Source organism: Amblyomma americanum, chromosome 8 (assembly GCF_052857255.1).
Source record: "Amblyomma americanum isolate KBUSLIRL-KWMA chromosome 8, ASM5285725v1, whole genome shotgun sequence".
NCBI classification, from domain to species: domain Eukaryota; kingdom Metazoa; phylum Arthropoda; class Arachnida; order Ixodida; family Ixodidae; genus Amblyomma; species Amblyomma americanum.
Window position 1 is genome coordinate 32,690,881 of NC_135504.1, and position 12,794 is coordinate 32,703,674.

The window sequence follows — 12,794 nt, forward strand, 5'->3', positions numbered from 1 at the left end:
ATGAAATACTTTCAGCCCCAAGTCGCGGCGGAGAGCGGCTGTGCGCATCACAGAAATTCGCCAAGACGTAGCGAAATCCAATTCAGTGCTGGGAATTCCGAATTTGAGAAAAGAAAGTTTTCCCGACCCGTAAGGTCAGTTTAGTGACGCTATTAATGACGACGAGAGAATAGACTGTGATCGCCTCCTGCAAGTTGATGCCGGCGTGGCCTGGCATAAAGGATCTGGATTTCTTAAGTACTGGCGTGACTGAAACTATATTTTTAAAATGCCTCATAGTGCCAATCTACGCGTCGCCTTTGCCAAGCGTTACGAACAGGAGGGTTTGCTGCTCAGTAGTTTAGTGGATCACTCATTCCACCCCTGAAACTTTATATCTAAGTAATGTAAGAAGGGCCTTTGTCTCGCCTTTCATAACGTTTTTCTTTAGGGATTCGGTAAGTGCTCCAATAGACGACTGACAAGCAAACCTCGTTGTCTCGTTAATTTGGCAAGGACGGTACCTTATTTTACTACATTCGTTGCGCCTTTGTAGAATGAGCGAATTGATCTTAGAACATGGGAATCAAGTGATAGAAGCCGACTTAAGTCTCTCCTCAAAATCCCTTTACAGAATTAACCTTTGCGCAACATTGCTTGCAGGGATCAGCGCTGTGGCCAAAGTGATCTTCGCCATGGAGACCGGCCAGATTGCCGGTAACCTGCACTTCAACGTTCCTAACCCGAACATCCCTGCGCTGTTTGATGGCAGCGTCGAAGTCGTCACAAAGGTCACACCGTTCCGGGGCAGCCTTGCCAGCGTTAACGCATGTGGCAGAGGAGGAAGTAATGTGCACGCCATCTTAGAGAGCAACCCTGGGCCTCACGTGGACGATCTTCCTCGGGAGAAACCAGAACTTCCCAGGCTCGTCCTAATGGCCGGAAGGAGCAAGAAATCTCTGACGGTTAGTTCGTTAATTGTACACCAGTTCTTTAAACACGATTCGCCAAGTGGGAAATTGCAAAGGTGGTGGACAGTAAGCACCTGTCAGGAGCAATCGTATGCCTTCTATGCATGCTTAGTCTTCCGAGGCACCGAAATTGTCTTTGTGGTAGAGATTTCTAGTTTCCACACAGTTCTTCAAACGCTACTGGAAACAGAAGAAACTAGAAGAAAGGTATTTCCCTCAAACCTTGAACATGATCCGGAGTTCCCGGGTTCGAACCCGCAAAACGCTAAGGCGCCCGTGTGCTGTGCGATGTCAGTGCACGTTAAAAATCCCCAGGTGGTCGAAATTATTGCGGAGCCCTCCACTACGGCACCTCTCTCTTCCTTCTTTCACTCCCTCCTTTATCCCTTCCCTTACGGCGCGGTTCAGGTGTCCAACAATATATGAGACAGATACTGCGCCATTTCCTTTCCCAAAAAAACAATTATTATTATTATTATTATTATTGTTATTATTATTATTATTATTATTATTATTATTATTATTATTATTATTATTATTATTATTATTATTATTATTACTATTATTATTATTATTATTATTATTATTATTATTATTATTATTATGCTTCACTACCATTGCAGAGATCACTGGACCGTCTGGTATCCGAAGGACCGTACCCCGACTCCGCCTACGCCCTCCTCAACAAAGTGGGCCAGCCCAGCTTGAAGCAATTGCCGTACCGTGGCTACGCCCTGGTACCCGTGGACGAGTCCAACAGGAAGGTGGTTAAAGACGCCGAGCAGACATCATCCGACAAGCGGCCACTGTGGTTCGCCTTCACGGGCTTGGGCTGCCAGTGGAGTGCCATGGCCCAGCAGATGATGCAGTTCGATCTGTTTGCCAGGGCAATCCAGAGATGCCACGACGTGGTCCAGGAGTTCGGCATTGACCTTATAAAGCTTGTTACCAGCGAGGAAGCCGGCAGTCAGACTATGGCGACCACTTTCGTATGCATCGGGGCGATTCAGGTGCGTCATTTTTGAGTTTCGTTGTTAAATAACACGCGAAAAGTTCCAAATGCTGGTGCTGGAAGCCTGCATATCCCGCCGCGGTGGCTCAGTGGTTAGGGCGCTCGACTACTGATCCGGAGTTCCTGGGTTCGAACCCGACCGCGGCGGCTGCGTTTTTATGGAGGAAAAACGCTAAGGCGCCCGTGTGCTGTGCGATGTCAGTGCACGTTAAAGATACCCAGGTGGTCGAAATTATTCCGGAGCCCTCCACTACGGCACCTCATTCTTCCTTTCTTCTCTCCGTCCATCCTTTATCCCTTCCCTTACGGCGCTGTTCAGGTGTCCAATGATATATAAGACAGATACTGCGCCATTTCCTGTCCCCAAAAACCAATTTAAAAAAGGTCTGTATAGAGTAGGACATGTGACGCCGGTTTATTATTGGTGCACTGGTGTCCACTGCGAAAACTGAGGGATACTGATAAAGCTTGCGGTGCAGTTGAGGGAACGCATAACATTCAAACAAATAGGAAGTGCCGTGAGAAACGTTATAGGTGAAATTAAAAGATCATGATGAGGATGAAATGAAAGAAAGAAGGAAGCTATGATGTCTTATTTTTTGAAAATGTGGTCGCCATCGACGACGTGCCATCGTCGCCAGACGTGCAGACGACCCAGCGAAACAAAATAGTGACCCTACAGAGCCTGAGACACCTACAGGTCTAAGCAAAAATTTCGCATTAGGGGGTATCGTAATCGACCTTATAATTCTTTTTACTATCTCCAGGTGGCGCTAGTGGAAGTACTTCGTGCTATAGGCATCCAGCCTGACGGCATCGTGGGTCACTCGTTCGGAGAGATTGGCTGTGCATACGCTGATGGGTGTCTCACCACCGAGCAAGCAATGGTGTTCGCTTACTGGCGAGGCCGCTGTGTTGAGCTGGCCAACCTTCCTGAGGGAGCTATGGCGGCTGTTGGTGAGTGCCATTTCTCCTTTTACAGTGAAAACTGTTTTAACCGTAGTTTAACCATTTAAAGCAGTACTTCGCGGTGGAATCAGCTTCCATACGCCATCGCACGGACAAATCTACTTCGTACTCCCATGAATAAGGAGCCGCAGCGCGGGAGAGGAGGCAAGCCTCCTATTACAGCTGGCTACCGCTAGGAGCGCTAGCATCGCCTGCAGCGGTGCAGCGGAGTCCGCTCCAACAGCGCTGATTGGCTGGCTCAACGAGAGAGGATGAAAGGAAGGTTGGCGCCAGAGCCAGTTGTGCTGGGCGGAAAAGTAGGCCAAGGCAGGTGGCAAGCCCTTCGCGGTTTTCGGCCCGCAGCCTCGTTTTTGACAGATTGGAACAAGAAAATCTGACCGGAGAATTTCCGTGCAGCTGTTGCTCTACGTTTTCGAAGTCTTCTAGTGGTCAGACCACCGTTTTCTACCAATGGGTTTGCCATGGACTCTGCGCGGGACCGTGAGAATGCGGCGTTGCAGCAACGAAAGCTTCTGCATCGTGGGGCTCAGTGGTCGTTTAGTCGAAGCCGTAAAGTGTGTGGCCAACGCGATCGAGCCGAACACAGTAAGCGGAAGAAGGCCGAGTTTGCACGTGACCACAGAGACGCCAAACCAGGGAGTCGTCTCTGATATTCTAAAACTGGCCTGCCTCTCCGGACCTCAAGGACATTAATGCGAATCACATTTCGCTTATTAATGGGCTAAGCTGGTAAGCTTATAGCTCTACTCATTTTTTCTAAGGCCTCACACCGAGTCCCAGTAGAAACAACGAGCTTGTAGTAATGTTTGAAAGCTTACTGTTGTATTTAGTATCGCTTGTTATAATTAAACACTAGGAACAGAATCTAGCTATCGTACTGTGGACAGCGACGTAATGAACTACCAAAAGGCAGTTTCTTATCCATTCTGACTAGTGAACCATATGTGTACTCCCGTTGAAAAGCAACTCTTGTCCTCAACATGCATATGCGGCCCAAAACGTTCGCATAAATTTACCAATTCTTTAGGTTACGCTTCCTGTGCTCTGTAAAGCACCACAGCTGATGCGCATATATTGATATATTCATACAGGTTTCAGATCATCACCTCATCCCAACTACACTCCCCTGTGTCGTGATCTGGTAATGACCCCTGCGTCCATTCTGTAATCACCTGCGAAACTGAGGCGCCTATGGCATTAAGGCGGTGCGCGATACGCGGCCTTCGGGCTGTTAGTGCCCGAGGGTCTCAAACTAAGATCGTGGTTGCAGGGCTATCATGGGAAGAGGCTCAGAAGCGGTGTTCCGACGGAGTGCAACCTGCGTGTCACAACGCGGTGGACTCGGTCACCGTGTCTGGACCAGCCCAGGCCGTGGCCAAGCTGGTCGAAGATCTCACAGCTGAGAACGTGTTCGCCCGGAAGGTGGACAGCATGGGCGTGGCGTTCCACAGCAAGCTGATAAGCAGCGTGGCGCCGGCTTTAAGAGAAGAGTACAAAAAGGTGAAAAACATAAACTCTCACATCAGCGCTTTAGCATTACGTATTATACAACGCCGTACACACGCACATGCTCCTTCTTAACTTATTTCTTACGTTTCCACGCTGCTTCATCTTCGAGAAGACTGTTGTCGCCAACGAACTCGACCTTTCACCTTGATGCAGGTAAAACTTCAGCAAGGTGAACATTAGTTGGGCCTGTATCTAACTTCACGAATGCCGTTATTCAATCAGCGATCTTCTCAAAATCCGACTATAGGCAAATTCTAGAAGACATTATTGTCGATAAGAATGCGAGATTTCATTGTTTTCATTGACCAAGTTCTCCCAGGGCCATTGCACCAGTAACGCATTACTGAAGCATCCACCTAGTATGGAGCAGTTACTGGTTGCATTATCTGTAGCGGTAACAAAATATAACCAAAAAAGCATTGAGTTTGTTGTTTTGTAACTCGGCCTAAGCTGGTTACGGTTCTCTATGGAAAATCCCGTTTGCCAATAATATCTTACAAGTCATGACAAACGTCATTCCGCCGCCGCGTTGGCTCAGTGGTTATGGCGCTGGGCTGCTGACTCGAAAGACGCGGGTTCGATCCCGGGTGGTCGAATTTTGATAGAGGCGAAATTCTAGAGGCCCGTGTACTGTGCGATGTCAGTGCACGTTCAAGAACCCCAGGTGGTCGAAATTTCTGGAGCCCTTCACTGCGCCGTCCCTCATATCCCGAGTCGCTTTCGGACGTTAAACCTTCATAAACCAAAGCAAACAAACCTCAATCATGAGTAACGGCAATTACTGCCGCCTGGTGAGGATGAAATTTGGCCACTGGGATGGAGCACGTGACCACCATCTTCTGCACATGCCATAGCTTAAATAGATGAAGCGCACAACTTGCCCTGGAACGTGTTCTACTGCGCATGCCATGTTGTGCCAAAAACAATTCCGGAGCCCTCCACTACGGCACCTCTTTCTTCCTTTCTTCTTTCACTCCCTCCTTTATACCTTCCCTTACGGCGCGGTTCAGGTGTCCAACGACATATGAGACAGATACTGCGCCATTTCCTTCCCCCAAAAACCGATTTTATTATTATTATTAGTTAAAACTATTGATATATCTTGCACGCTTGTAACTTCTGGAGAAAATCACTCCTCTAAATCTCTGCCACATGGAAGTGCATAAGATCAAAGTACCATGAATCATTTAGCAAAAACGACAACCATGGCTTCTGAGTTAGGAGGTTAATACAGTTATGTTCAAACGCATAAAAACAGTTGATGCGATGTTCAGAAGCTTGAAGAGTTCTTGGGCATGTACGCAAGCGCAGTCAGGCGCAGAAGCTTCCTCAATGCGGGCAATCAGTGAAGTAATCAGGTGGTATTGCCGATAACCTCAGAAGCATGTGATTATCGGCACCTACACTTAGTGCACAATGCTTGCTTAACCATGCCACAGGTGCTTCCAGAAGCTAAGCCTCGCACCAAGCGTTGGGTGAGTTCGTCGGTTCCAGAGAGTCGCTGGAACGAGGCCGCCGTCAACCAGTGCTCATCCGACTACTTCGTCAACAACTTCCTGAATCCAGTGCTCTTCTGCGAGGCCCTGCGGCATGTGCCACCGGACGCCATCGTGGTGGAGATTGCGCCCCATTGTCTGCTGCAGGTAGTGTTCGCCTTAATCATACTAGGCGCTTAGTCACTCTTTAAGATTGGGCAGATTTTGTAAATCTAGCAGTTTTGTGCCGTGGAGTTGACTTGAATATAGCTAACATTGTTCTAACTGCATACATAGTTACGTGTAATAATTAAGAGGATATGATCCAGCGATTCCTGCTGATCAAATTCGTTGGCTAGTGTGTGATGATTTCTCGGACACTTCTCCTCTGATTGCTAAATTTTTCTTTACGATTGGCAAATAACTACGTACTAGTAGAGAAGCAATTTTTGTTGGAATTGGTTTGATGTTCCATAAAACTTTGATGACGCTGGACGCCGTGACTTGTAAAAGAGTGTTGCGCATCTAAATTTCGTGGAACGCTTAAATTTGTGGTTTAAATTAGGCTTTCGTTGTTCTGAATTGTTATGCACATTGAAAGCATCGGACGAATTTCTTGTTATTCACGTAACTGACAAAGTCATGTTTTCTCAAAGTAGAAGACTGGCCGAGTTGGTATGTACTCATACTGAAAAATTAGCGCACACTATACAGGGACGAAGCGCTCGTGTTGTCGTTTCCTTTCTTCGTCCCTGTATTGTGTGCGCTGTTTTTTTCAGTATCATGTTTTCTGTTTTACAAAGTTGCAAGAACGCTTTCTCATGCCCGTGAAAAGACGAACGCATGATCTGCTCATTTTTTTCAATAACCCTCAGCAAGATTTCGGCTTTATTACGAGCACAAAATTCTCAGTTCGCATGACTCTCGGCTACATTTTTACCGAAACTGCTGCCGCGGGACGGAATTGTATAGGCGGCTGAGTTTGTAAAGAAGTGCCATGGAGATCTACCAGTTTACCTGATGTCATTCTTCACTGCGATCATGAACCCGAAAATCGTCAGTCTACGAAATAATTTCTTGTGTGATCTGCACTTGACCACCCTTCAAATGCGGCATTTCAAGTGTAATAAAGATATTTTTTCATCTTCGATCCGCTTTGCTAACATAAATACGGCAATGGTAGAAATGAGAAGAGGCCGAGGTTGAACATAACAGAAACTGGCCTGGGGGATGTCAAAAATCTTCAGGATGGCAGCCCCTGTTGCTTATTCCATACTTTATGTAGATTTTCTTACGGTTATGAGCATTGAACTAACACAAAACAAGTCAATCCAAGTTTTTGATTACTTTCCAACTTTAGCTGACTAGTTCGAGGCTATTTGCAAGGCGTTTTGAACGCGTTGCGCTGAAAATAGCGACTACTGTGGCAATGACTATTGCAATCCTTTCTTTTTTCTTTCCTACGATTGGTCAGCCACCGCTCAGATAGAAGAGTCGATGACTGAGTTATTCGTATCCACGAGCCGTGATGTTACAAATGCCATCAACCGAATACAGAAAGGTAAAAGATCGAAGCCAGAAAACGATCCTTAGAAAATGCGGCTGCCACAGCTGTGTACCTCTTTTCTTGAGTCATTTTTTGCTATCTGTCGTCTTTCGCTCGCGCCTTTTGTTGCCGAAACTGGCGTCAGGCATCGCTGCCAGGCTATTCGTCGTGACGTCACAAAGGTAAGCAAAATTAACAAAGGAGAAGACGCGCACCCCGAAAAGAACTGCGGAAAATACGATCCTACAGTCCGTGATGTCATTTTACCCGGTTCATTATTTCGCAGTTCTGTGTTGGTCACCCATGCTTTGGATAGCGGAAACCAATGATGGTTGGCTCTTAGTCCTGGCTTTAAGGGTGACGTGTACCAAGTAATCGCGGCACAAGCATTGTTGATAGCATTATTCATTGAAGATTATATTGCTTCTCACGGCCTTTATTTGGACTGCCACCTTGTCTATGTCTACAGTCTGTCCTAGGACGCGGTACAGGCGCTCGGGCCAGTGTCGTGGGCCTCATGAAACGCAACGTGGACAACCTGTCCTTCTTCCTGAGCTCCCTGGGAAAGCTGCACACCCTGGGCGTTCAGATGGACCTTTCGCCACTGTACCCACCGGTTCCTTGGCCCGTGCCCCGGGGCACTCCAAGCATCGGCCACCTGGTAGCCTGGGACCATTCACAGCGCTGGGGCGTCGTCGGATGGAAGGACTGCATTACCTTGCCGGAGGGACGCGACCTCTTTGTGGGTATTGCCGAACCGCAAGTAGAACTCCGGGCTCGTCTAACAGAGCGACTACAAACACGTACAAGCGCACAAAGACGCGAAGTAGGAGACTGAGACACCACGGGCGCTTACTTCCAACTAAAAACTTTATTGACAGAAACACACATTAAATGAACCTTGCTGCATGACGTCATCTGACCGCGCTACCCGACCTCAATTGGCCACACTCAGAAAATTAATTTCTTTGGCTGTCAGCTCAACAGATGGTGCACTGACGCATGACACGCCCGCTTTCCTAATCAGATCTTTTTGTGCGCTTGTACGTGTTTGCAATGCACCAATTCGCCCAACAGTCCGTGGTCCAGAGCGACTAGTCTTCTTAAGTTTTGAATGCAAGATTATCGTCCACCGCGTTGATTCCGATATGCTGCTGATAAGTGATAAGCGCAGCGCAATAAGCAAAAAATAAGAAGCAAATGTATTTTAAAAAGAAAACAGCTAATATATATATATATATATATATATATATATATATATATATATATATATATATATATATATATATATATATATCGCTATTTTGCCTGAAATTAATTTTACTTCTGTATACAAAAGTATTCCTTCTCTTTTTTTTTACTTATGAGGAATCACTTGCGCTCAAGCCCTTCATGCCGTTGTGTGTTCCTGGCTACCCCCTATTCACGTGGTTGTAGCTACCCTAAATGTGTTGCCAAGAGCATGCATCTTCCACGGACAACCACACAGGGGTTTTTCGACCAAACCTCTATTTCTGCCTTCTCACGCGATCCCAAAACCAGGAAGCCTATTCAATGTGATCAGGTGCACAGGGTGCGTGTGGAAGTGGCTTGTTTATTTCGTTAAACAAAGAAAGTGTACGAATTGTAGATAAAATAAAAGAACAAACAAAGCCCATGCAGAAAAGTAGAGAACAAACTGGGTAACAAGTCGAAGTTACTAAGAGATTCCTGCAGCGTCATTTTCTCTCGAGAAATGTCTTTAGTTTTTGTACCTGGACGACTTAAACTCTGCAGGCAATCCTAAGCTGTCTGCTTAGGTGCAGTAATGCGAAAACATTTCTCTTACTGCTGCCGATTATGTTGCTGCGTGTTCGTTTCTTTATGGCTTTGTCGTTTTTAAGTCGAGTGTTCGCCCTAACTCCAGTTCTACCACATCCGAATACGTGGGTCCAGTTGCCAGAGCGTCTAGTAAGAATATCAAAGCAATAATTAATTTATTCATTAATGTTTTATTCAATTCGACTTAATTACCGATGAATGCGTGAGGTGATTCAATAATGGAATGAATCGAAACCATTACGTAAATTCGTTTGTTGGTGGCTTAATTGATTATGATTAACACGAATTGTTATTTATTTATTTCAGTCATTAACTAATTCATCAATTAGATTAAATTATCAATTATTTGTCATGTAATTGAATAAATCAACTAATTATAAATAACCAAAATTTTATATTCACCCACCTAATTAATAATCACTTAATAAAACATTTTGGTGCTTTATTGATTCGTTCATGCTATTACATAATTATTTATTCAACTGTTCTATTAACTCTCCCTATAATGGATGATTGACAGTTCACCACGCTCTGCCAACAGGTTCTGTACACGCCACTCATGAGACAAGAAATGCTTTCTCATTAAAAGGCTTTTTTTTTTCAAGCGATGTTTATTGCCTCAGGGCATAAAGGTTATGAAATGAGAGATGAGTAAGATGTTTAAATAAATGAAAAAAAAAACGATGGGCTGATCTAATGAAATCAAGTAGTGAACGATGATACGGACCCTGTGTCCAGGCAATATAGGAATCTGGATTGTCCGGTGAGAGACCCACCGCCACCAGGTGCCGAATTCTCGTCGGCTTCAGCGCCGGGCAAACCCACAACAGGTGGTGAATATCCGCCTCACAGTCTAAAAGGCTTTTCTTTATGACTGTAAGTGCATGCTTCTGCTTTCTTTCAGAGTGAAACTGTCATCCGTAATGATGTCCAAGAGGTAGACGAAGACTCCACGTCTGAAAATAATCCCGAGGAAGCGCTTCTCCATTCTGTGGCACGAATTCTTGGTACGTACCAGCTGTTTCAGAGTATTCTTAGCTCCATGCTCAGCTTTTCGCTCCGTCATCGGAGTCTGCAGCGCCGTCCACAGCGGGCATTGTAAGAAGGCGATAAAGACGAATCACCAGGCGTTCTTCATCGCTGATCACCCGCGCACTTGTCCTTAACCACCCTCAACCACCTATGTCACAGAAACTGAGTTGCCCAATTCTTTAGGTCATCCTATGTTCGCCGCATGCAATTTGCAATACAAGCAGTCACCGCCTGGTTATGGTCTGGTTATGGTTATGGCGGATCCTGTCCAATCTGCCCTAGCTGCTCTGTGTGCTTGTGGTCTGTGCAAGATCAGTGTATCTCCTATACAAATTGAGTAATGTTTACAATGCATTAGATCTTATCTCGTCCCTCAGTCGTTGCGCCGTCAGCGTCGACCTTATGACGGCTAGAATAGCCCAGAACTGCGCATCATGCGAAATAAAGCCCGAAGATGTGAAATGAGAAAACTGGGCGCCGAGCGACCGCAAGAGAGGCTTGGAAACCTATCTACTCTTGGTAGAAAACAAAATAAAACAGACGGGATAAATAATTAACAAGCTCCTCGTGTAGGTATCGAACACGCCAGACTCAGCGCTGCTTTGGTAGTGTAAAAGCACTAGGCATTGTTATTTAATTAATCGATCCTATAAAACGTCCTACCGCAAGCAGGGACAAACCACGACAAAGTATGGGTGCCGTCTTTCTCGTGGCCTCTCCCTATTTGCGCTAAACTTTTTAAAAGATCGATATGCACCAACCGGCCCAAGCAGAAAAATGAATGAGGATTATTTCGCTAAAGCTAGAAAAATGCGGCTACTCGCAGTTAATTCTGCAGGCATTAATGTTCGGTTCAATGCTCACTAACCACGTACTCCTATGCTAATCTTCCCTGTTCTACCCTCGCAGTGGCGTTCTTTATTACAGCAAAGCAAAATTCAATGCAGCATTCACTGTACAAAGTACTTAGTGTTAAAACAAGAAAACTGCCTCGCTTTATATGTTTTAGAAAAATGGGGCCGGCAAGCAAAAAATTCTCTAAAGCGTCGACTACAGGACAGGCATCTTCTAATCCCTTTCCGTTAAATGGAATGCACTTTACAGCACATGAGATTTTTTGTTGTGTCTTAGCAGAAGCCTCAATTTGCAGCATTTAATAAATTACTGTTTTTCGTTGACGTACCGCAGGCTTCGAGGACCCGTCGTCGATAAACCCTACCATCAGTCTCGTGGACCTTGGCATGGACTCCGGGATGGGCGTCGAAGTTTTGCACGCGATCGAGCGATTCTGTGGAGTCGTGCTGTGCATGCAGGAGGTTCAGCGATGCACTATTAACGCGTTGCTAGAGATCAGTGGCCGCACCGGTACCCGCCAGGCAGCCTGAAAAGACAGGGAACAAGCTCAGGTTCCACGAACATCGCCACGCACCCTGCCTTCCTTGAAATAACTCTCATCAATTCTTGTGACGTTTGCTGAGAGTGCGATGATGAGGGCATCGGAGAACTGGAGTTTTTTATTGCTAATGCACACCATTGTTGCATCTCACATGCAATAAAGGCGGCCAATAAGCAGATTGTACGGTAACCAGGTAGCCTCTGCTTTTTTTACAGCGGCGAATAAATAAGCGATTACTATGCATGGTTTCAAGGACGACAAAGGGCGGCCAGTCTCGTACGCTTTTCGGGGCACAGAAACACTTTATCATACTATGGTATATCGTTAAACGCTCCTAGATGCCGTCACGATCTGAATACTTCGCAATGAACGCTTAATGGGTGATGAACAACCTAAGCATTGCTGATTGACTGCAAGATTGAATTCAGTCAGCAAACTCTTTACTCTCTTTACGTCCCCATAAATATGTGAGCGTTATACACTGCTAGGTGCATGCACTACCGGCAGCAGACATTTACGAGATGCATGCTCTCATAGAAACAAGTATTGCAGGCCTGCCTCGCATCCCCGTCGCAATAGAGGATATGATATGCTATGCAAGGCCCTTCATATATTTAGGCATTGCAGACAGTTGGTTCACGTGACAGTTGCGCAATAATCTCTTTTCCGCGCAATATTACTTCCGATAATGCGCCTCCCGCTGTAGCAGCACCATGTTTTCCCCCGACTATCAGCGGGTGGCGGTAGCCAAGTGGTTTCAGCAGCTGTTGAAACAGCTGTCGGCTACCGGAGTCTGCGAACGTTCTTTTATTTTTCATGCCGTATGCTGTTTCAGGTCCTACAAAACCTGACTGTGTGGCTTAACGAAAATAAAAGTTTCAGTTCGAACAATGGCAAGGATGCCAAAAAAGGCACGGCCCCTACAATACCGCCATTAAGAACGTTTATTTCGATGCAGCATTCGTTCTAATATCTGCTTCTAATGAATTCCACGTGCAGTCACACGTACCCGTCCAAGAATTATTCGTTAAAATTAAGAAGCGTTCAAGCTGCGCTGTCAGACCAGATTTTTTTTAAGGCGACA

At 45.8% G+C, this 12,794-nt stretch overlaps 1 protein-coding gene across 3 annotated transcripts in view; it reads left to right on the plus strand.

Moving 5' to 3' along the window:
* Positions 1-11,913, plus strand: part of LOC144101260 (fatty acid synthase-like) — a 118,069-nt gene extending 106,156 nt beyond the window's left edge. For 2 of the 3 annotated variants that reach the window (XM_077634352.1, XM_077634354.1), the window contains exons 7-14: positions 643-944; positions 1,574-1,960; positions 2,730-2,919; positions 4,202-4,431; positions 5,880-6,083; positions 7,931-8,203; positions 10,187-10,289; positions 11,503-11,911. In XM_077634352.1, coding sequence (XP_077490478.1) covers positions 643-944; positions 1,574-1,960; positions 2,730-2,919; positions 4,202-4,431; positions 5,880-6,083; positions 7,931-8,203; positions 10,187-10,289; positions 11,503-11,699 — 1,886 coding nt within the window. In that variant the 3' untranslated portion in view covers positions 11,700-11,911. Of the gene's footprint in view, positions 1-642; positions 945-1,573; positions 1,961-2,729; positions 2,920-4,201; positions 4,432-5,879; positions 6,084-7,930; positions 8,204-10,186; positions 10,290-11,502 lie in introns of all 3 variants that reach the window. The other variant, XM_077634355.1, reaches the window with a different exon arrangement.
* The last annotated feature ends 881 nt before the right edge of the window (positions 11,914-12,794 follow it).